Raw genomic sequence first — 21,183 nt, 5'->3', positions numbered from 1 at the left:
ACACAAAGGCATAATACAAGAAAGAAGTAATAGAGTATGCCTCATTAAAATTAAAAACAACTGCTCTACATAACTCACTGTAAATAAAATAAGAAAAATCACAGAATAGTAGAAAAATGTCTATGACGATAACTGATAAAGTATTGTTACACAAAAATTTTAAGACTAACACTTTTAACACTAAGACCACAAATAACTAGACTCAATAATGGGGCTAAAAAACTGAAAGAATTACACAAATAACAAATTAACACATGACAAGAATTTCCAAATGCTATTTTTATTAGGAAGCTGAAAATTAAAAATAATACCAGTGCTTTAAAAATTACACATAACACCATTAATTATCAGGGAAATGGAGATATCAGCTAATTCCAGTCAGACCATTTGTAAAAGGTCTAATAGCACTGGCAGGGATTTGAAGATAAGAAACTCTTGTATACTAATGATGTGCATATAAATTATCACCTCTATTATGGAGAATAATATTGATAGCTCCTCAGAAAAAATACAAGTACTAGATGATCCAGCAATTCCATTATGGACAGATAACTAAAGAAAATTAAATCACAGGGCCAGCACTGTGGCATAGCAGGTAAAGCTGCAGCCTACAGTGCCAGCATCCCATATGGACACCAGTTGGAATCCAGCTCTCTTCCAATCCAGCTCTCTGCTATGGCCTAGGAAAACAGTAGACGATGGTCCAAGTCCATAGGCCCCTGCACCCATGTGAGAGGCCCAGAAGAAGCTGCTGGCTGCTGCCTTTGAATCGGCACAGCTCCAGGCATTGTGGCCATATGGGGATGAACCTCTCTCTCTCTATCTCTCTCTTTTTCTCTCTCTCTTTTCTCTGTGTAACTGTGACTTTCAAGTAAAATAAATAAATCTTTAAAAAAATAAAATGAAATCATTCTGTCAAAGGAACAGATACACTTTCATTTTTATTGCACAATAGCCAAGAAATGGAAACAACCTAAGTGACCACCAACTATGAATACATAATGGAAATTTCATATACATATAGAATGAAATATTAAACCACAAAAGGATGAAATCATGTCATTTGCAACAACATATGTGGAACTGCAGTCATTTTAAGTGAAATAAGTCAAGTATAGAAAAATAAGTACCAATACTCTCACACATGGAATCCAAAAAAGTAAATCTCATAAAATTTTAAAAAGTAGAATGGTTATAACAGATTGAGCAAGAGAATGGTTATCAGAGACTGGACAGAGACCTCTTTTGGGAAGGAGATTTTAATGAATACTAAGTTATAGTTAAAGTTCTATTACATAGTACAATGATTATAGATAATGATAATGCACTGTATTTTAATAAATGCTGGAAAGGTTTCAAATGTTTTTGCCATACTGAAATTCTAAGTATTTAAAAAGATAAATGTTTTATCCAACATGACATTAGGAAACACATGTTTCAAAACATTACATAATACCCCATAAAGATGAATACTTATATAAAATAGGAAGGAGGGGAGGAAGGAATGAAGGAAGGGAGGAAGGAGGGAGGGAGAGAAGGAAAAAAAAAGAAAGAAAAAGAATGAATACCTCCAAACTCTATGAATCATTGATGAAGTCAAAAACATGGACAACATCAAAAAAAATAAATAAAAAATAAAAAAAAATAAAAAAAAATAAAAAAAAAACATGGACAACATCAAGTGCTAGTGAGGATATGGAGCAAGAGTAAGCCTCATTCATTACAGGTTGAAATGAAAAATAATATAGCCACTTTAGAAGTTAGATTAGTAATTTGTTACAAAACTAAATATCTTTTTACCATATGATCCAACAATCATTCCCCCTACATAAGTATTTGTAGAACATATTAAGTCTAAGTTTTCAATTATGCAAATATTTCAATGACGCAATATTTATTTCAGTTTGTTGCTCAATTAAGTTTTCAAAGGTATTCTATAGATATGATAATGGGGCATAATGTGTAAAATAAATTGGAAATATATGTATATATATATATATATATATATAAAACCTGCATATGAATATTTATATTAGTTTTATTCATAATTGTCACCTCCCAGAAGGAACTCTGAAGTATTTTAAAAGGTAAATGGAGGGCCAGTGCTGTGGCATAACAGGTAAAGCCACCGCCTGCAGTACTGGCATCATATATAGGCAGTGGTTTGAGTCTCAGCTGCTCCATTTCCAATCCAGATCCCTGGTGTGGCCTGGGAAAGCAGTAGAAGATGGCCCAAATTGTTGGGTCCCTGCACCCACATGAGAGACCTGAAGAAGCTACTGACTCCTGGCTTTAGATAGGTGCAGCTCTGGCCATTGTGACCATCTAGGAAGTGAACCAGTGGATGAACACCTTTCTCTCTCATCCTCTGCCTCTGTCTCTCTGTAACTTTGCCTTTCAAATGAATAAATAAATCTTAAAAAAAAAAATAGGTAAATGGATAAATCACTGTAGCTCATTCATGCAGTGAACTATCATGCCATCTAAAAACATGGAGGAAATTTTAAGGACAAGAGTCAATCTGAAAAGGTTATAAGATTCCAACTGTTTGGCATTCTAGAAAAGTCAACGCTATGGTCAGAATAAAAAGATTAGTGGTTGCCACAAGTTCAGGCGAGAACAGGTTGGGTAAATAAAACACAACTATATTTAGAATAGTGAAACTACTTCCTTTGATAATGTAAAAATGAATGCATGCCACTGCATTTTTTTTTGTTAAAATTCAAACATACAACACAGAGCACAACCAGTGTTTGACCAAATGTAATAGATCTCATTAAAACAAAATGTAAATGAAGAGGAAATCATCATGAGGGATGGGAAAGGAACTGGAAACTGTTTAATTTTAGTGTGCACATTTTTAAAATGTGACCTAATCAACAGTGATCTAAAAAGAGCTTCTATGTTTTAAGCTGAAAATCCAAGTCAAGAAAAAGCATTTAATGCATAGGTGCACAACTGATCCTACATTAAATATGCTCAGAACATTTAAAATTCGGCAAAATCATCTAACTTAAAGGCTGTTTTACAATAAAGTATTGAATATTTTATGAAATTTATTGAGCACTATACTGAAGATAAAAATCAGAATTGTATTAGAGAAGTGGATACTATGAGATTCAAAAATCCACAATACAATACCCAAAAAAATGCTGGCAACACAGTACAGAACATCACTTGCTTATGATAAATGTACCTCACTATTAACGGCATAACTAGTACTCAAATAGTACTTTGTACTTTGTGTTTCTGTGTGGGTACAAACTGTTGAAATCTTTACTTAGTATATACTAAATTGATTTTCTGTATATAAAGATAATTGAAAATGAATCTTGCTGAAGAATGGGATCAGAGAGGGAGTGGGAGATGGGATGGTTGCAAGTGGGCGAGAGGTCATGGAGCGGGGGGAAGCTGCTATAATTCAAAAGTTGTACTTTGGAAATTTAAATTGATTAAATAAAAGTTAAAAAAAAAAAGTACCTCACTGATAATAAAGAAGCTTATATCTGCTGCCAGTATGAGAGGATGATACTATAAATTACTAACCCACTAAAAGTTGCAAATACCAAATTAAAAATAGTTTCCACTGAATGCATATCACATTCACCCCATCACAAAGTAAAAAATTTAATACATAAACATGCTATGTAAAATAGCATCTGTGTTGAACAGTGTGATTATAATGTTTTAACTAATGAGCAACTGAATTTGGGAACTTATGAAGTTATTTTTTCACCTTTGTTTTCCAGACTATCTAACTTTACCAATTGTTAAGTGATATACTTATGTGATATACTGAATTACAAGATAGTAATAGTCTTCCCATGTACACAGTTAATATTTAAAATTAGTTTTTTAAATAAAAATCTTCTGCTAAAAGTACACACAAGTCCAATAAAGTTACTCTTATAGCCCACAAACTTACTAATCTTTTTTTTTTTTACCTGAGTGGAGTTAGACAGTTGTTTTCTCCATGGCTCTTCTGTGCTGATGCTCAGGTTTCTGTGGTTATGAGGTAGAATAAATGTGCTTTGCTGTAGATAAGGCACATTTCCGTTACTTCCTCTTCCTGTTATACAATTATTGCTTACCAAAATATTGTCAGTGTCCCCCAGAGATTTTGATATACCTAAATGAGCAGAACCCATAGAAAAAGATCCAGTGGACACACATTTTTCAAGAAAAGTAGGATCAAATCCAAGCTGAGAGATGCTAGGTTCTCTGGTCACAGCAGCAGCATATGATTGCTGGCTAGAGACAGAGTTTGTAGAATCAGCTACTGGCCCATTCAGAATTCCAGTAGCTTGTACCTGAGCAACTCCCATTTGACTCATCTTCAAAAACAAAAAACCTGTTTGTGTGATTGTAAAAATGTGCAATTGGCACAGCTCTAAGTTTATTATAATACTGCATCTCTTCAGTTTATAAAATAGATTATTACATAAAGATGACTACTACAACTTATGACCCCTTTATTAAGTGTAAACGAAAGCTGAAAATGAAGCATAGTGATCAAATTTGTAAGCCTTTTTCTATCATAAAACAGAATTTCAAGCTTTCATTTTATTACATTAGTTCATATCTCTCAAGTCAAACAACTGTTAAAACTCATTCAACTCAATTTGGGGTAATTTGCTATTCATCAAGATAATAAAATTGCACATTTCATACAGATAATAATAAAATGTCAACTATTTTATTCAAAATTATTTTATGATTATTATTCACAGAAAACAAAAAAGTTCAAAAGCAACCATTTTACATAGCAGTTGCTTAGACAACCTGTATCCTGTAACAGTGTCTGGTCTGAGTCCTTACTTTTTCAATTTGAATCCAACTTCCTGTTAAAGCATATCTTGGAGGCCAGGAGATCACCCCCATGGGAGACTTGGATTGAATTCCAGGCTCCTACCTGTTACCTGTCTTGGCCCTAGCTCTAATAAGCATTTTGGGGGGAATCAGCAGACAAAGGTCTCTCTCTCTCTGCCTTCCAAATTGAATTTTTTTAAAAAACCTATTAATTATATTTAACGTTCAGCCATAAAAATTCCATTAAAATGAGCATGAATAAGCCTCTGAAATGTTAGTCATTCCAAGAAAATATTCAGCATGTTGATACATTTTAGAGAAAACATTACACATACTTGTTGCTGCATTAATACAAACTGACTTTCCAACTGTTCCAATATAAATTTCTGTGCTTGATTTAGATTATCTTTATTTGCACGCAGTTGTTCCAAGTGCTAGAAGAAAAGAGAGGAATATACTCAAACTTTAATCTCAAAATGAAGATATGACTATCAGTGAAAACCCCGTAACTCATAACCATTGTGTACTAAAAGACAGTGATTTCTCACTTGAGTAATCTAGCCCAAAATGAAATTTTTAAAGATTCATCCTGCAAAACTAATTTTATGTGTTTTTAGTTAACTGTATATGGTGGAATTAAATTTCAGAAAAGAATTATGTAACTTCAAATATGTTACAACAAAACTGCTTGAAATAGTGTTTCCAATAGAACCACTGAAACTGACCTCAATGACCATCAACAGGGGGATTTGGTTAAATGATATAAAGGTGCCACCAGAAGCCTTAACTGGAATAATAAACAGACATACGAATAATCCCAATAGACATTTTTAAATAAAACATTGGAGAAGGCTTTGCAAAGTTTGAGGAAAAAAGTGAATTAGAAGACAACACATATTTTCTACCAACAGAAATGGTTTATTTCATTCTGAATACATTTCTATTTAAACACAGACACACACACACACAAATAATCTATGAGATAAGCATAATTATTTTTATATGCAAAATATATATTTTAGAAACAATTAACTTAGTCAATCTGGAAAAACAAAAATAGCTGGCCAGAGATAGCAACTAAAAGAAGCCTTTATCAAGTATTTCATATTATCTATTTCCATACCACAACTTCCCTCCCAGAAGGCTAAGTTATGATTCCTATTATTCTGGAAAATGTAAGTCCATTTTACTTATGTATATTTTAATTTAGTTGAACATCATTCCATTTTAAAGATATATTTACTTATTTGAAAGGCAGAGTTACAAAGAAAAAAAGAGAGACAGAGAGGGAAATCTTCCATCCGCTGGTTCACTCCCCTAGTGGCTCAACAGCTGGAGTGGTGCGATCTGAAGCCAGGGAACTAGGAGATTTTTCCAGGTCTCCCATATGGGTACAGGGGCCCAATCACTTGGGCTATCTTCCACTGCTTTCCCAGGTGCATTAGCATGGAGCTAGACTGCAAGTAGAGCATTTGGGACTCAAACTGACATCCATGTGGGATACTGGCACCATAAATGGCAGCTTTACCCACTATGTTATTGCACTGACCCATAAAAAACTTTTTAAAAGATTTATTTGAAAGGAAGAATTACAGACTTAGAATGAGAAACACTGGTATCTTGCTGATTCAATATCCAGATGGCCACCAGCGCTGGGCCAAGCTGAAGCCAGGAAGTAGGAGCTTCATTCAAGTCTCCATCTGGGTAGCAGGAACCCAAAGCACTTGGGCCATCCTGTACTGCTTTCCCAAGCACATTAGCAGAGAACTGAACTGGAAGTGGAGCAGCCAGGACTTCCGCCAGTGCTCAAATGAGATGCTGGTGTCACAGGCAGTGGCTTAACACACTGTAACACAATGTCTGTCGCAATACCCAAAATTTTAACATTATTACTATTGTTCCTTTGAAACTGAGGAAAGTACTGTCGAAGGAATATTTCATACCTGTAATTTCTGTGGTGTCAAACACCATGAATGACCTTGTTGCTGTACTGGATGATGTGAAACAGTTTGGTCACTATTCCAGTTATCAGAACCATTCTGAGGAAAATTTTGACAAATTAGGGATAGCTGTTAAATTATGTACATGTAGGACTTGCGCTTTTAAATAATTTTAAAATCACTTATAATATGCAATAATTTTGAGGCCGATAAAATTAGAAAAAAGAGACAACATCTAAATTATGTCTCAAACAGCTAGCAAGGCTGTCCACTATAGGCCACACTCAATTTCAATGTTGGTAGAGAGGGATCGTAAAAACTCTTAAAATTATAACTGAACAAAATGATTTGATCAATATAAATGTACCCCTACCTTCCATTTTTAATATGATGCACAGATTATGGGTTACAAATATTGCTTCAATCTCTGATGTCCACAAGCTTAAAACACAGGATAGAAATAACTTCAAGAGAGTAGTGGAGCTTTATTTTTGGCAAGGATATTTTTGTATCTCTAAAGTATAAAAAATACCTTTCTTGGATTAGATGTTGGATTCCTCTTCACAGAACTGGACAGGTATTCTAAGTTGCTAAAAGTTATAATATACAGTGACAAAAACTGCTATGGAATTGGTGTTTGAAGGACGTAAATGTAAGTTCAACATTTAAATCATGAGCTGTAATAGCCAAAAGGAGCACAGAACTAAGATAAAAGTAAGGTTGTACATAACTTAATTCATCGCTTCAAATGATGGAACTGTATAAGCTGTATAATTTCCAAAGCTATGTGGACATCACTGATTGCAACTTCTGAAAATCAAAATCATATGAATTAATATAAATACATAATTTTTTTCAAAAATTGTGTTCTACATTTAAGAAACCACTGCAGAATATTCATTTAAGAAATCGCTTTCAACTCATGAGAATATACACAGAGTTAAAATGTGTATCCCAAGTGTTTTTCCCTTACCAGAATTTTACTTTGACCTAAAATCCTCTTGCAATTAAATATAAAGTAACTTTTAAATTCAAATGACTTACATCGTTTTAAAAGGCAATGCTGCATTTGGGATAGTCAGATTGATAACTATAGATTGGAAAGAACCTTTAAAGCTGGGCACCTACAGAAGATAACCCAACTTCTCACCTGCAATGCTGTGTTCATGGCACCCTGCCTGGAGGTAAGCTCTGCTGGGATTGGTAGGCTCCATGCCTCCTCAATACTAGGAAGTAATTTAGTTTTATTCTGTTGACTACCTTGTGGAAGGTTACACAACTGAGCCTAGGAAAAATTATGTAAAAAGCAAATTTAACACAAGCCTACTTGAGTAAGAGCAAGTCCAGTAAATCTTCCTCAAGGTTATAAGTATCTATTTTTATATAATAAATTCTAAGCTTGGGAACTTAGATGCTAAGCATAAAAAGGAAAACTGGAATATACCTGTGAGAATCAGAACAAAGCTAAGCTGTATTTGAGTTCTCTTAAGAATCTTTTCATGATTTCAAGCAAGAGTGCAAAATTGTGTTTTTTTTTTAAATGTGATGACAAAAAATGTAGATAGCATACTGAAAAATGTTCAACATATTCAAGAAAAATATATAAATTAATATGCACACCAAACTAAATGTGTAAAAGAACACATTTTAAATAAATCTTACATAAAATGATATGCAAATTATTTTCACAAAATATTACAAAGTATGGAAACAAGTCAAAATTAAACACACATACACAAACTGTGCAGCCACCTTTCTCCTGTCAATTATAATAGGGAAATATACATCTTTTAAAATACACTATTTGTAATTTTTACCTGCAAAAACTTAATTCTTGCTGCAAGTGTAGAGGTGTTACTACAACTTTTACTTCTAGTTGCATTTAAGTAGCATTTAATGGCATCTTGAGGTTGGCTGCAGGATTCATAAAGGGTACCTAGGTCCATCCAAGCTGCGGCATGCCCATGGTCCAATTGCACAGCACAAATATAGGCCTGCAAAGCATCCATTGGTTGATTTTGCTGTTGATAGAGCACACTGGAAAGAGAAATACAGAATAGATTGTCAAAGCTTACTGCTTAGTTTTATAGAAATATTACAAAGTATAAATGTGTTGAAGTGACTGTGTATCAATTAGAATATTTTCATAGTCTTACCCTATTGAACACCATGTATCTGCACTTGCTTCTGATTTATCAATAGACTGCCTGTAAGATATGAAGGCATCCTGAACTTTCCCAATACTTGAGTAACACCTAAAAGGCAGAAAACATTTATAAATTAATAATTCCATTAATTCTTAAATTATTTCCTAAATAAACTATAAATCAAAGACACATGAAAGCTATGTGAGTATTCTTATATATATAGATTTCACATACGTATAAATATATATGTGCTACCTCTACATTTTTTTAAATTTTATTTATTTCAAAGGCAGAGTTACATAAAGAGAGAAAGAGGGACAAGAAGAGAAATCTTTCCTCCACTGGTTTATTCACCAAACACCCACAATAATTGGGGCTGGGCCAGGTTAAACCCAGGAACCAAGAGCTTCTTCTGAGTCTCCCTTGTACAGGAGCTCAAGGAGTTCAGTCATCCTCTGCTGCTTTCCAAGGCTCATTAGCGGATAGCTGGATCAGAAATGGAGCAGCTGGCATTTAAACCAGCCACCTTAGGGAATATTGGCACTGCAGGATATGGTTTTAACCCACTGCTTCACAATGCCAGTCCTTGTATATTATTTTTAAAGAAGTTAAATGTTTAAAGAACTGTTTAATTCACCTAGTGTTTCTTTTCTCCTATAACAATCTCTAGAATAATCACTTTTTGGTATGTGTCTTACACGGCAGGAAAGGTAAACTAAATCTAATATAGAAAAAATAGATGCCAATATTTAGCTCTCTCTTTGTTTTTACCTAGATATATATTATTTAGGAATTCCTTGTATGAAATTCTGAACGGTTCTAAGGGACTACTTGCATAATTGCATTTATTAGACTTTGTATGATAGAAATAAAAAAACTCAATATTCTTACTGTCACAAGCATTCTAAGCTGATCAGTATCTATCTATTTTTATCCTTAAGTGTTTTTCTGCTTTGTGTATTTCCAAACATACAGATTAAAAAATAGAGGAGCAAGGTAGCCCACCACATGGAAGCCCAGACGCGAGAGCCGAGCCACAGAGTCTGCGCATCAGCACTGGAAGCGGAGGTGGGACAAAAACCTCAGTAACTGAGACACTGGCAGTGAAAGGAAGTACAAGGCCTAAGGCCGCACTGGGGAAAGTTCATAAGGCTAACTGTAGGAGAGAAAAAAATGAATAAATAAGGGGAACTTGCATGGAAACAAGCCTCTCTCCTCTCACCTTACAAAGCGGAGCAAGACAAAGAGCAGACCCAATTTTACGTATAGAAAGTGGCCATCTCAGAGGATCTCCAATTAGACTCACAGCTAACTGCTCATCAGAAACACTACAGCTTAGGAGGGAATGGCGAGATATAGCCCAGATACTAAGAGAGAAAAACTGCAGCCCAGAATATTATATCCTGCAAAGCTCTCATTTATGAATGAAGGTGAAATAAAGACCTTTCACAGCAAACAGAAATTGAAAGAATTTGTTGCCACTCGTCCAGCCCTGCAAAAGATGCTTAAAGATGTGTTACACACAGAAACACAGAAACACCATCACCAATATGAAAGAAGTTAAAGGCAGGACACCTTACAGCAAAAGATCACAGGAAGTTCAAAGCATATATTACAAAATATCTTTGGCAAATGGCAGGGCAAAGTAACTACTTATCAATAGTCACATTGAATGTTAATAGCCTGAAGTGTCCAGATAAATGACACCGATTGGCTGAATGCATTAAGGAACAAAACCCATCTTTTTGCTGCTTACAAGAAACACATATTTCCAACAAAGATGCATACAGAATGAAAGTGAAGGCTGGAAAAAGATATACCATGCCAACAGAAATGAAAAAAGAGCGGGCGTAGCCATCTTAATATCGGACAACATACACTTTACCACAAAAACTGTTAGAAAAGACAAAGAGGGGCACTACATAATGATAATGGATCCATTCAACAGGAAGATATAATGATCATCAAGGTATATGCACCTAATTACAGGACACCAGTTTATTTAAAAGACTGGTTAAGGGACTTAAAGGGAAAGGGAGACTTAGACCCCAATACAATAGTACTGGGGGACTTCAATACTCCACTCTCAGAGATAGACAGATCAATAAAACAGAAGATCGACAAGGAGACACAGGATTTAAATGACATTACAACCAAAATGAATCTAACAGATATGTACAGAGCTTTTCATCCTACTCAGAAAGCATTTATATTCTTCTCAGCAGTACATGGTACCTTATCTAGGATTCACCACATACTAGGCCATAAAGCAAGTCTCAGCAAATTCAAAAGAATTAGAATCATACCATGCAGCTTCTCAGACCATAAGGAATGAAATTGGAAATTAGCAACTCAGGAATCCCTAGAGCATATGCAAACACATGGAGACTGAATAACATGCTCCTGAATGAACAATGGGTCATAGAAGAAATTAAAAGAAAAATCAAAAATTTTCTGGAAGAAAATGAGGATAACAGCACAACATACAAAAACCTATAGGATACAGCAAAAGCAGTGTTAAGAGGAAAGTTTATACCATCAAGAAATTGGAAAGGCACCAAATAGTTGAGCTTTCAAGTCAGCTCAAGGATCTAGAAAATCAGCAGCAAACCAGACCAAATCTAGCAGGAGAAGAGAAATAATTAAAATCAGAGAGGAAATCAACAGGATTGAATCCATCAAAACATTACAAAAGATCAACCAAACGAGAAGCTGGTTTTTTGAAAAAATAAACAAAATTGACACCCCATTGGCCCAACTAACCAAAAAAAGAAGAGAAAAGACCCAAATCAATAGGATAAGAGATGAAAAAGGAAACAACAGACACCACAGAAATAAAAGAGTCATCAGAAATTACTACAAAGAGTTCTATGCCAGCAAACAGGGAAATCTATCAGAAATGGATAGATTCCTATACACATACAATCTACCTAAATTGAGCCAGGAAGGCATAGAAAACCTAAACAGACCCATAACTGACACAGAAATTGAAATAGTCATAAAGGCCCTCCCAACAAAGAAAAGCCCAGGACCAGATGGATTCACCGCTGAATTCTACCAGACATTTAAAGAAGAACTAACTCCAATTCTTCTCAAACTATTCAGAACAATCGAAAAAAAGGGAATCCTCCCAAATTCTTCCTGTGAAGCCAGAATCACCTTAATTCCTAAGCCAGAAAAAGATGCATCATTGAAAGAGAATTACAGATCAATATCACTGATGAACAATAGATGCAAAAATACTCAATAAAATTCTGGCCAATAGAATGCAACAACACATCAGAAAGATCATCCAACCAGACCAAGTGGGATTTATCCCTGGTACGCAGGGATGGTTCAAGGTACGCAACAATCAACATGATATACCACATTAACAGACTGCAGAAGAAAAACGATATGATTCTCTCAATAAACGCAGAGAAAGCATTTGATAAAATACAACACCCTTTCATGATGAAAACTCTAAGCAGACTTGGTATGGAAGTAACATTACTCAATATAATCAAAGAAATTTATGAAAAACCCACGGCCAACATCCTATTGAATGGGGAAAAGTTGGAAGCATTTCCACTGAGATCTGGTACCAGACAGGGATGCCGACTCTCACCATTGCTATTCAATATAGCGCTGGAAGTTTTAGCCAGAGCTATTAGGCAAGAAAAAGAAATTAAAGGGATACAAATTGGGAAGGAAGAACTCAAACTATCCCTCTTTGCAGATGATATGATTCTTTATTTACGGGACCCAAAGAACTCTACTAAGAGACTATTGGAACTCATCGAAGAGTTTGGCAAAGTAGCAGGAAATAAAATCAATGCACAAAAATCAAGAGCCTTTGTATACACAGGCAATGCCATGGCTGAGAAAAAACTTCTTTCTTTTTTTTTTTAACTTTTATTTAATGAATATAAATTTCCAAAGTACAACTTATGGATTACAATGGCTTCCCCCCTCCCATAACTTCCCTCCCACCCGCAACTCTCCCTTTTCATGCTCCCTCTCCCCCTCCACTCACATCAAGATTCATTTTCAATTCTCTTTATATACAGAAGATTAGTTTAGTATATATTAGGTAACGATTTCAACAATTTGCCCCCATATAGCAACACAGAGTGAAAAAAATACTGTTGGAGTTCTAGTTATAGCAGTAAATAACAGTGTACAGCACATTAAGGACAGAGATCCTACATGATATTTTTTTAAAAAATTAATTAATTTTCTGTGCCATTTCCAATAAAACACCAGTTTTTTTTTTCATTTTCAATTATCTTTATAACAGAAGATTGATTCTGTATATACTTAGTAAAGATCTCATCAGTTTCCATCCACACAGAAACACAAAGTATAAAAATACTGTTTCAATATTAGTTATAGCATCACTTCACATTAGACAACACATTAAGGACAGATCCCACATGAGAGGTAAGTACACAGTGACTCCTGTTGCTGACTTAACAATTTGACACTCTTGTTTATGGCGTCAGTAATCTCCTAACCTCTAGTCATGAGCTGCCAGGGCTATGGAAGCCTTTAGGGTTCGCTGACTTTGATCTTATTCTGATAGGATCACAGTCAAAGTGGAAGTTCTCTCCTCCCTTCAGAGAAAGGTACCTCCATCTTTGATGACCCCATTCTTTCCACTGGGATCTCACTCACAGAGATCTTTCATTTAGGTCTTCTTCTTTTTTTTTTTTTCCATGATGTCTTGGCTTTCCATGCCTACGATACTCTCATGGGCTCTTCAGCCAGATCCAAATGCCTTAAGGGCTGATTCTGAGGCCAGAGTGCTGTTTAGGACATCTGCCATTTTATGAGTCTACTGTGTCTCCCACTTCCCATGTTGGATCCTTCTCTCCCTTTTTGATTCTATCAGTTAGTATTAGCAGACACTAGTCTTGTTTGTATGATCCCTTTGACTCTCAGACCTATCAGAGCCATCAATTGTGAACTGATATTTATCACTTGGACTAGTTAGATGGCTATGGTACATGCCACCTTGATGGGATTGTATTGGAATCCCCAGGCACATTTCTAACTCCTCCATATGGGGCAAGACCGATTGAGGATGTCCCCAATTGTACATCTCCTCCCTCTCTTTTTCCCACTCTTATATTTAACAGGGATCACTTTTCAGTTAAAATTCAAACACTGAAGAATAACTGTGTGTTAATTACAGAGTTCAACCACTAGTACTAGAAAAACAACAACAAAAAAAAACTAAAAATGATAAAGTATTACATTGTACCTCAAGAGTCAGGACAAGAGCTGATCAGGTCATTGGAGAAACAACTTCTAAAATCAATCCCATTCACAATAGCCACAAAAACAATCAAATACCATGGAATAAACTTAACCAAGGACGTTAAAGCTCTCTACGAAGAGAACTACAAAACCTTAAAGAAGAAATAGAAGAGGATACCAAAATGTAGAGAAATCTTCTATGCTCATGGATTGGAAGAATCAATATCATCAAAATGTCTATTCTCCAAAAGCAGCTTATACATTCAATGCAATACCAATCAAGTTACTGAAAATGTTCTTCTCAGATCTGGAAAAAATGATGCTGAAATCCATATGGAGACACAGAAGACCTCGAATAGCCAAAGCAATCTTGTAAAACAAAAACAAAGCCGGAGGCATCAGAATACCAGATTTCAGGGCATACTACAGGGCAGTTGTTATCAAAACAGCATGGTACTGCTACAGAAACAGATGGAGAGACCAATGAAACAGAATAGAAACACCAGAAATCAATCCAAACATCTACAGCCAACTTATATTTGATCCAAGAACCAAATCTAATCCCTGGAGTAAGGACAGTCTATTCAATAAATGGTGCTGGGAAAACTGCATTTCCACATGCAGAAGCATGAAGCAAGACCCCTACATTTCACTTTACACAAAAATTCACTCAACATGGGTTAAAGATTCAATCTATAACCCAACACCATCAAATTATTAGAGAACATTGAAGAAACCCTGCAAGATATATGTACTGGCAATGACTTCTTGGAAAAGACCCCAGAAGCACTGGCAGTCAGAGCCAAAACTAACATTTGGGATTGCATCAAATTGATAATTTTCAGTGCTTCAAAAGAAACAGTCAGGAAAGCGAATAGGAAACCCAGAGAATGGGAAATATATTTGCAAACTATGCTACAGATAAAGGGTTGAGAACCAGAATCTACAAAGAAATCAAGAAACTCCACAACATCAAAACAAACAATCCACTGAAGAGATGGGCCAAAGACCTCAACAGACATCTTTCCAAAGAGGAAAACCAAATGGCCAACAGACACATGAAAAAATGTTCAAGATCACTAACAATCAGGGAAATGAAAATCAAAACCACAATTAGGTTTCTCTTCACCCCGGTTAGAATGGCTCACATTCTGAAATCTACCAACAATAGATACTGGAGAGGATTGTGGGGAGAAAGGGACACTAACCCAGTGTTGGTGGGAATGCAAACTGGTTAAGCCACTATGGAAGTCAGTCTGGAGATTCCTCAGAAACCTGAACATAACCCTACCATACAACCCAGCCATCCCACTCCTTAGAATTTACCCAAAGGAAATTAAACTGGCAAACAAAGAAGCTGTATGCACATTAATGTTTATTGCAGCTCAATTCACAATAGCTAAGACCTGGAACCAACCCAAATGCCCATCAACAGTAGACTGGATAAAGAAATTATGGGACATGTACTCCATATCATACTACACAGCAATCAAAAAAAATGAAACCCAGTCATTTGCAACAAGATGGAGCAATCTGGAAAACATCATGCTGAGTGAATTAAGCCAGTCACAAAGGGACAAATATATGTTCTCCCTGATCGGCGACAACTAACTGAGCACCAAAGGGGAAACCTGTGGAAGTGAAATGGACACTATAAGAAACAGTGACTTGATCAGCTCTTGTTCTGACTGTTGATGTACAACATAATACTTTATCCATTTTAGTATTTTTTTGTTCTAGTACTGGTGGTTGAACTCTGTAATTAACACACAATTATTCTTCAGTGTTTGAATTTTAACTGAAAAGTGATCCCTGTTAAATATAAGAGTGGGAAAAAGAGAGGGAGGAGATGTACTATTCAGGACATGCTCAATCGGACCTGCCCCAAATGGTGGAGTTAGAAATAAGCCTGGGGATTCCAATACAATGCCATCAAGGTGGCATGTACCAATGCCATCTCACTAGTCCAGGTGAACATCTTTAGTTCACAACTGATCACACTGATAGGTCTAACAGTCAAAGGGATCACACAAACAAGACTAATGTCTGCTAATACTAACTGATAGAATCAAAAAGGGAAAAAACGATCCAACATGGGAAGCAGGAGACACAGCAGACTCATAGAATGGCAGATGTCCTAAACAGCACTCTGGCCTCAGAATCAGCCCTTAAGGCATTCAGATCTGGCTGAAGAGCCCATGAGAGTATCGTAGGCATGGAAAGCCAAGACACTCTGGGGAAAAAAAAAGAAGAAGACCTAAATGAAAGATCTCTGTTAGTGAGATCCCAGTGGAAAGAATGGGGCCATCAAAGAAGGAGGTACCTTTCTCTGAAGAGAGGAGAGAGCTTCCACTTTGACTATGACCTGTTGGAATAAGTTCGAAGTCGGCGAACCCTAAAGGCTTCAATAGCCTTGGCAACCCATGACTAGAGCCTAGGGAGATTACTGACTGCATAAACAAGAGTGTCAAATTATTAAGCCAACAACAGGAGTCACTGTGTACTTACATCCCATGTGGGATCTGTCCTTAATATGTTGTCCAAGGTGAAGTAATGATATAGCTAGTACTGAAACAGTATTTTTACACTTTTTGTTTCAGTGTGGGTGCAAACTGATGAAATCTTTACTATGTATATACAGAATCAATCTTCTGTATATAAAGATAATTGAAAATGAAAAAAAATTGATTTTGAATTGGAAATTGCATAGAAAATTAATCAATTTTTTAAAAATATCATGTAGGATCTCTGTCCTTAATGTGCTGTACACTGTTATTTAATGCTATAACTTGTACTCCAACAGTATTTTTCACTTTATGTTGCTGTGTGGGTGCAAACTGTTGAAATCTTTACTTAATATATACTAAACTGATCTTCTGTATATAAAGAGAATTGAAAATGAATCTTGATGTCAATGGAAGGGAAGAGAGAGTGGGAAAGGGGAGGGTTGCGGTTGGAGGGAAGTTATGGGGGGGGGGGGGAGGGAGCCATTGTAATCCGTAAGAAAAAAAATCTATTGTTACCTCCCCATTTCACTTTAATATATATATCCAAATCAATGAACCAGCTAAATAGACAACACATTGCTGAATTCAGAGATAATACATAAATGTCTCAGAAACATTACTTTTATTAAATACCTAGGTGTCTAACTAATATTGAAAGTCTATTTTGCTTTTTGAAAGGCAGGGTTATAGAAAGAGAAGAGACAGATCTTAAATTGGCTGGTTCACAATCCTCCTAATGAGGCGTAAGCTAGGAGCCAGGACTTTTATCTGGGTCTCCTCAGTGGATGCAGGGGCCCAGGCACTTGGGCCATCCTCCACTGTCTTCTTAGGTATATTAGTAGGGAGCTGGATTGGAAGTGGAGTAGGCAAGACCCAAACTGCTGCTCACAGGTGATGACAGAGTTGCAGGCAGCAGCCTAACATTCTACAGCACAACACCAGCCCCACCTCTAAAATCTTCATGCAGAGACTTACTAAATAACTTCTGAAGTACATTTTTTGCAAACTTAAAGACAATGGATAGGAGGAAAGTAAATTTTTTCCATCAAATAAAAATTTAAAGAAGACAGACAAGTACATTGGAAATTTTTCTGCAAAAGTTAAAACATAAAGGGTATCACAATGCTTTAAAGTCCGATAACTGGGGGGAACTCTGTGAATAATACTGTCCTCACAGAATTACAAAAGTATGGTATTACTGAGAATATAAATTTATTTTTTTTTCTTTTTTTTTTTTATTTATTTTTGACAGGCAGAGTGGACAGTGAGAGAGAGAGATAGAGAGAAAGGTCTTCCTTTTGCCGTTGGTTCACCCTCCAATGGCCGCCGCGGTAGGCGCGCTGCGGCCGGCGCACCGCGCTGTTCCGATGGCAGGAGCCAGGTGCTTATCCTGGTCTCCCATGGGGTGCAGGGCCCAAGCACTTGGGCCATCCTCCACTGCACTCCCTGGCCACATCAGAGAGCTGGCCTGGAAGAGGGGCAACCGGGACAGGATCGGTGCCCCGACCAGGACTAGAACCCGGTGTGCCAGTGCCGCAAGGCGGAGGATTAGCCTAGTGAGCCACGGTGCCGGCCGAGAATATAAATTTAAACATGTTTTATTTTATCTTACTAAATAAGAGTCTAACTGTATTACAGTGGTATAATAAAATATATTCCCAACCTTATTTTTGAACCAAAACAAAAATATTGACTCACATTTTTTAACCTATATTAAAAAATATTACAACTAAAACTAGACATTAATGTTTTCTGTTAAGCCTCTGTTATGGTCAATATATTAAGAATACATTGTGTAAAACCCACCAATACTAATTGTGGTATCTCTAAACCTAAAGCATGCAGTTACTTTGTTTATTCTATTTAGTAACAGTGGGTTTACTCAAAGCACTTTTCTGTGTAACTGAGATACACAGAAAAGCTTTAATCATTAGTAATACTTTTGGTAGAGAACAAAGACCAGTTCTGAATTCTCAGTATATACCAGAAACAACCCAAATTAAACTATTTTATCAACCAGAGAAGGTATGTGAAGATACTGCAACAAACAGTAAATTCATATAATATGTAATTAACAATTAAATATTTTCTGAAGTAGGAAACATCCTAATAATGATCTGTCTCATAGATACACTTGCAAAATTTAAAAGAAAAAATAGAGGTTGGTGCTGTGGCATAGCAGGTAAAGCCACCACCTGCAGTGACAGCATCCCTTATGGGCACCAGTTCAAGTCCCAGCTGCTCCACTTCTGATCCAGCTCTCTGCTATGGCCTGCAAAGCAATGGAAGATGGCTCACGTCCTTGGGCTCCTGCACCCATGCTGGAGACCTGGAAGAAGCTCCTGGCTCCTGGCTCCTGGCTTCAGATCTGTGCAGCTGTGGCAGTTGTGGCTGTGAATCAGCAAAAAAGGAGTGAACTAGTAGACAGAAAACCTTTCTCTCTCTCTGTACCTCTCGTTATCTATTTGTGTAACTCTGACTTTCAAATAAATAAATAAATCTTTAAAAAAGAAAAAATAACATAATTTCCAAAAAAATATAAAACATATTTGAACATGACTACATGACAAACTTACTGAATAGCAACTATGCTATATAAAAATTAATACGGTAAATGAAAAATTAAAACACATTAAAATAGTTAAGATTATAACTTTGTATAAAGGTACCTGTCAGATTTAATTCCACCATTCAATAAAGGAAATGAAAATTGAGATGTTGAGCAGTTTAAGTGGACTTTATTGTGGCTGATGCTGTGGCACAGTGGGTTAAAGCCCCACTCTGCAGCACCGCCATCCCATATAGGTGCCAGTTGGGCTCATATGGCTGCTCCTCTACTGACTCAACTCTCTGCTATGGGCTGGGAGAGCAGTAGAAGATGGCCCAAGCTCTTGGGCCCCAGAATCCGCATGAGAGACTTGGAGGAACCTCCTGGCTCCTGGCTTCGGATCAGCTCAGCTCTAGCCATTGCAGTCACTTGGAGAGTGAACCAGAGGAATGGAAAACCTCTCTCTTTCTGGCTCTACATCTCTCTGTAACTCTTTCAAATAAATAAAAAACAATTCTTAAAAAAATGGACGTTATTTAAAAACTTCCACAAATTAATGGCAAAACCAGGAGTAAGTCTAATGATTTTCTCACCAAGGTAAACTACTCTGGTGATTATGAACTAAATGTATGCACTAAAACAAACAAACAAACAAACAAAAAATACAAGCATATATTATAAACTATCACAAGACATATCATATACGTAAGTATGATCCAGATAATCAATATTTGAATAAAGAAAGCATGGAGGAAAATTTCTGGATTACAAAACTATGCCTTTCAATTCTCCTTAAATCCATTTTCTTTTTTAAATTTGATGCCAGGTGGAACTATAATTTTTAAGATCTATGATTAACAGAAATATCTCCGTGTGAATGTGAAAAATCTAGCTAAAATTAAATATGGCAAAACTGTATAAATTACAGATAGCTATCAGGTAAAAAAAGAAAATGTCAGAAATTATATGATGCATAATAAATGACTGACTATTATTTAATAAGGCTCTTTAGTTTTGAAGTGAAGTAATTCTAGACCAAAAAAAACATGAAAATAAAATTTTAAAATAATCTCAAAAAAGGTATCAAATTCAGTGCTTTCCATTTTTATTCCCTAGGAATTGTCACTATAAAGTTGAGGTATTTAAAATAGCATTAGGGCCAGCACTGTAGCGTAGCAGGTAAAGCCACTACCTGCAGTGCCAGCATCCCATATGGGCTTGGGTTTGGATTCTAGCTGCTCCACTTCTGATCTAGCTCTCTGCTATGGCCTGGGAAACCAGTAGAAGATGGCCCAAGTCATTGGGCCCCTGCACCTCTGTGGGAGACCTGGAAGAAGAACCTGGCTCCTGGTTTTGGAACGGTGTAGCTGAGGCAGTTGTGACCAGCTGGGGAGTGAACCAACGGATGGAACACCTCTTTCCCTCTCTTTGGGTAACTCTGACTTCCAAATAAATAACTAAATCTTTAAAAAATAAAAAAAATAAGATAAGATAAATTAAATAAAATTAATAAAATAAAATAAAATAAATAAAAGAGAATGACCATATTGTACTGTGAAAACTAACATTTTACACTGTAAATAAACTCTAGGAAATACGAGGGTCTAGTCTGACCTTCCAAGGAAATACCAAGATTGGCCAGAATTAGGATCTGCTTCCAATGACTTCTGAAGATACTGAATAGCATAGCTTTCCTTGGTGACTTTGTCTTCTGCCAGATCCATATTATGATGCATCCAACCTACAGGAGAAAACAAAATATATACATTTACTCACAAATCAGCTACTCTTCTAGTTTCAAGAATTTTATGAAGGAAACAAAGATATAAAAAAGCCATTTCAATAATTTATTCAGTTACTTTAAATCACATTATGTCTCAAACTGAAAACTGTAAAACATGGCTGTAAGAAAACTAATTTTATATAACAATACTGATTCAAAGTTATCAAACACTTGAAAGACCAGAGAAAATTTTATAAAATTCAAGTCA

The 21,183-nt window shown here is 36.0% G+C and overlaps 1 protein-coding gene across 12 annotated transcripts in view; it reads right to left on the bottom strand.

Annotated features, from left to right (window-relative positions):
- Positions 1 to 21,183, bottom strand: part of LOC133754237 (lysine-specific demethylase 6A-like) — a 211,330-nt gene that overhangs the window by 96,157 nt on the left and 93,990 nt on the right. For 5 of the 12 annotated variants that reach the window (XM_062184729.1, XM_062184730.1, XM_062184735.1 and 2 more), the window contains 8 exons: positions 20,807 to 20,933; positions 18,943 to 19,035; positions 8,906 to 9,004; positions 8,567 to 8,786; positions 7,900 to 8,034; positions 6,753 to 6,848; positions 5,145 to 5,243; positions 3,945 to 4,034 (listed from right to left, as the gene is read on the bottom strand). In XM_062184729.1, coding sequence (XP_062040713.1) covers positions 3,945 to 4,034; positions 5,145 to 5,243; positions 6,753 to 6,848; positions 7,900 to 8,034; positions 8,567 to 8,786; positions 8,906 to 9,004; positions 18,943 to 19,035; positions 20,807 to 20,933 — 959 coding nt within the window. The remainder of the gene's footprint in view (positions 1 to 3,944; positions 4,035 to 5,144; positions 5,244 to 6,752; positions 6,849 to 7,899; positions 8,035 to 8,566; positions 8,787 to 8,905; positions 9,005 to 18,942; positions 19,036 to 20,806; positions 20,934 to 21,183) is intronic. The other 7 variants (XM_062184733.1, XM_062184740.1, XM_062184737.1 and 4 more) reach the window with 5 other exon arrangements.

Source organism: Lepus europaeus, chromosome Y (genome assembly GCF_033115175.1).
Source record: "Lepus europaeus isolate LE1 chromosome Y, mLepTim1.pri, whole genome shotgun sequence".
NCBI classification, from domain to species: Eukaryota; Metazoa; Chordata; class Mammalia; order Lagomorpha; family Leporidae; genus Lepus; species Lepus europaeus.
Note: the sequence above shows the minus strand (reverse complement) of the source record. Positions and strands in the feature narration are given on the sequence as shown.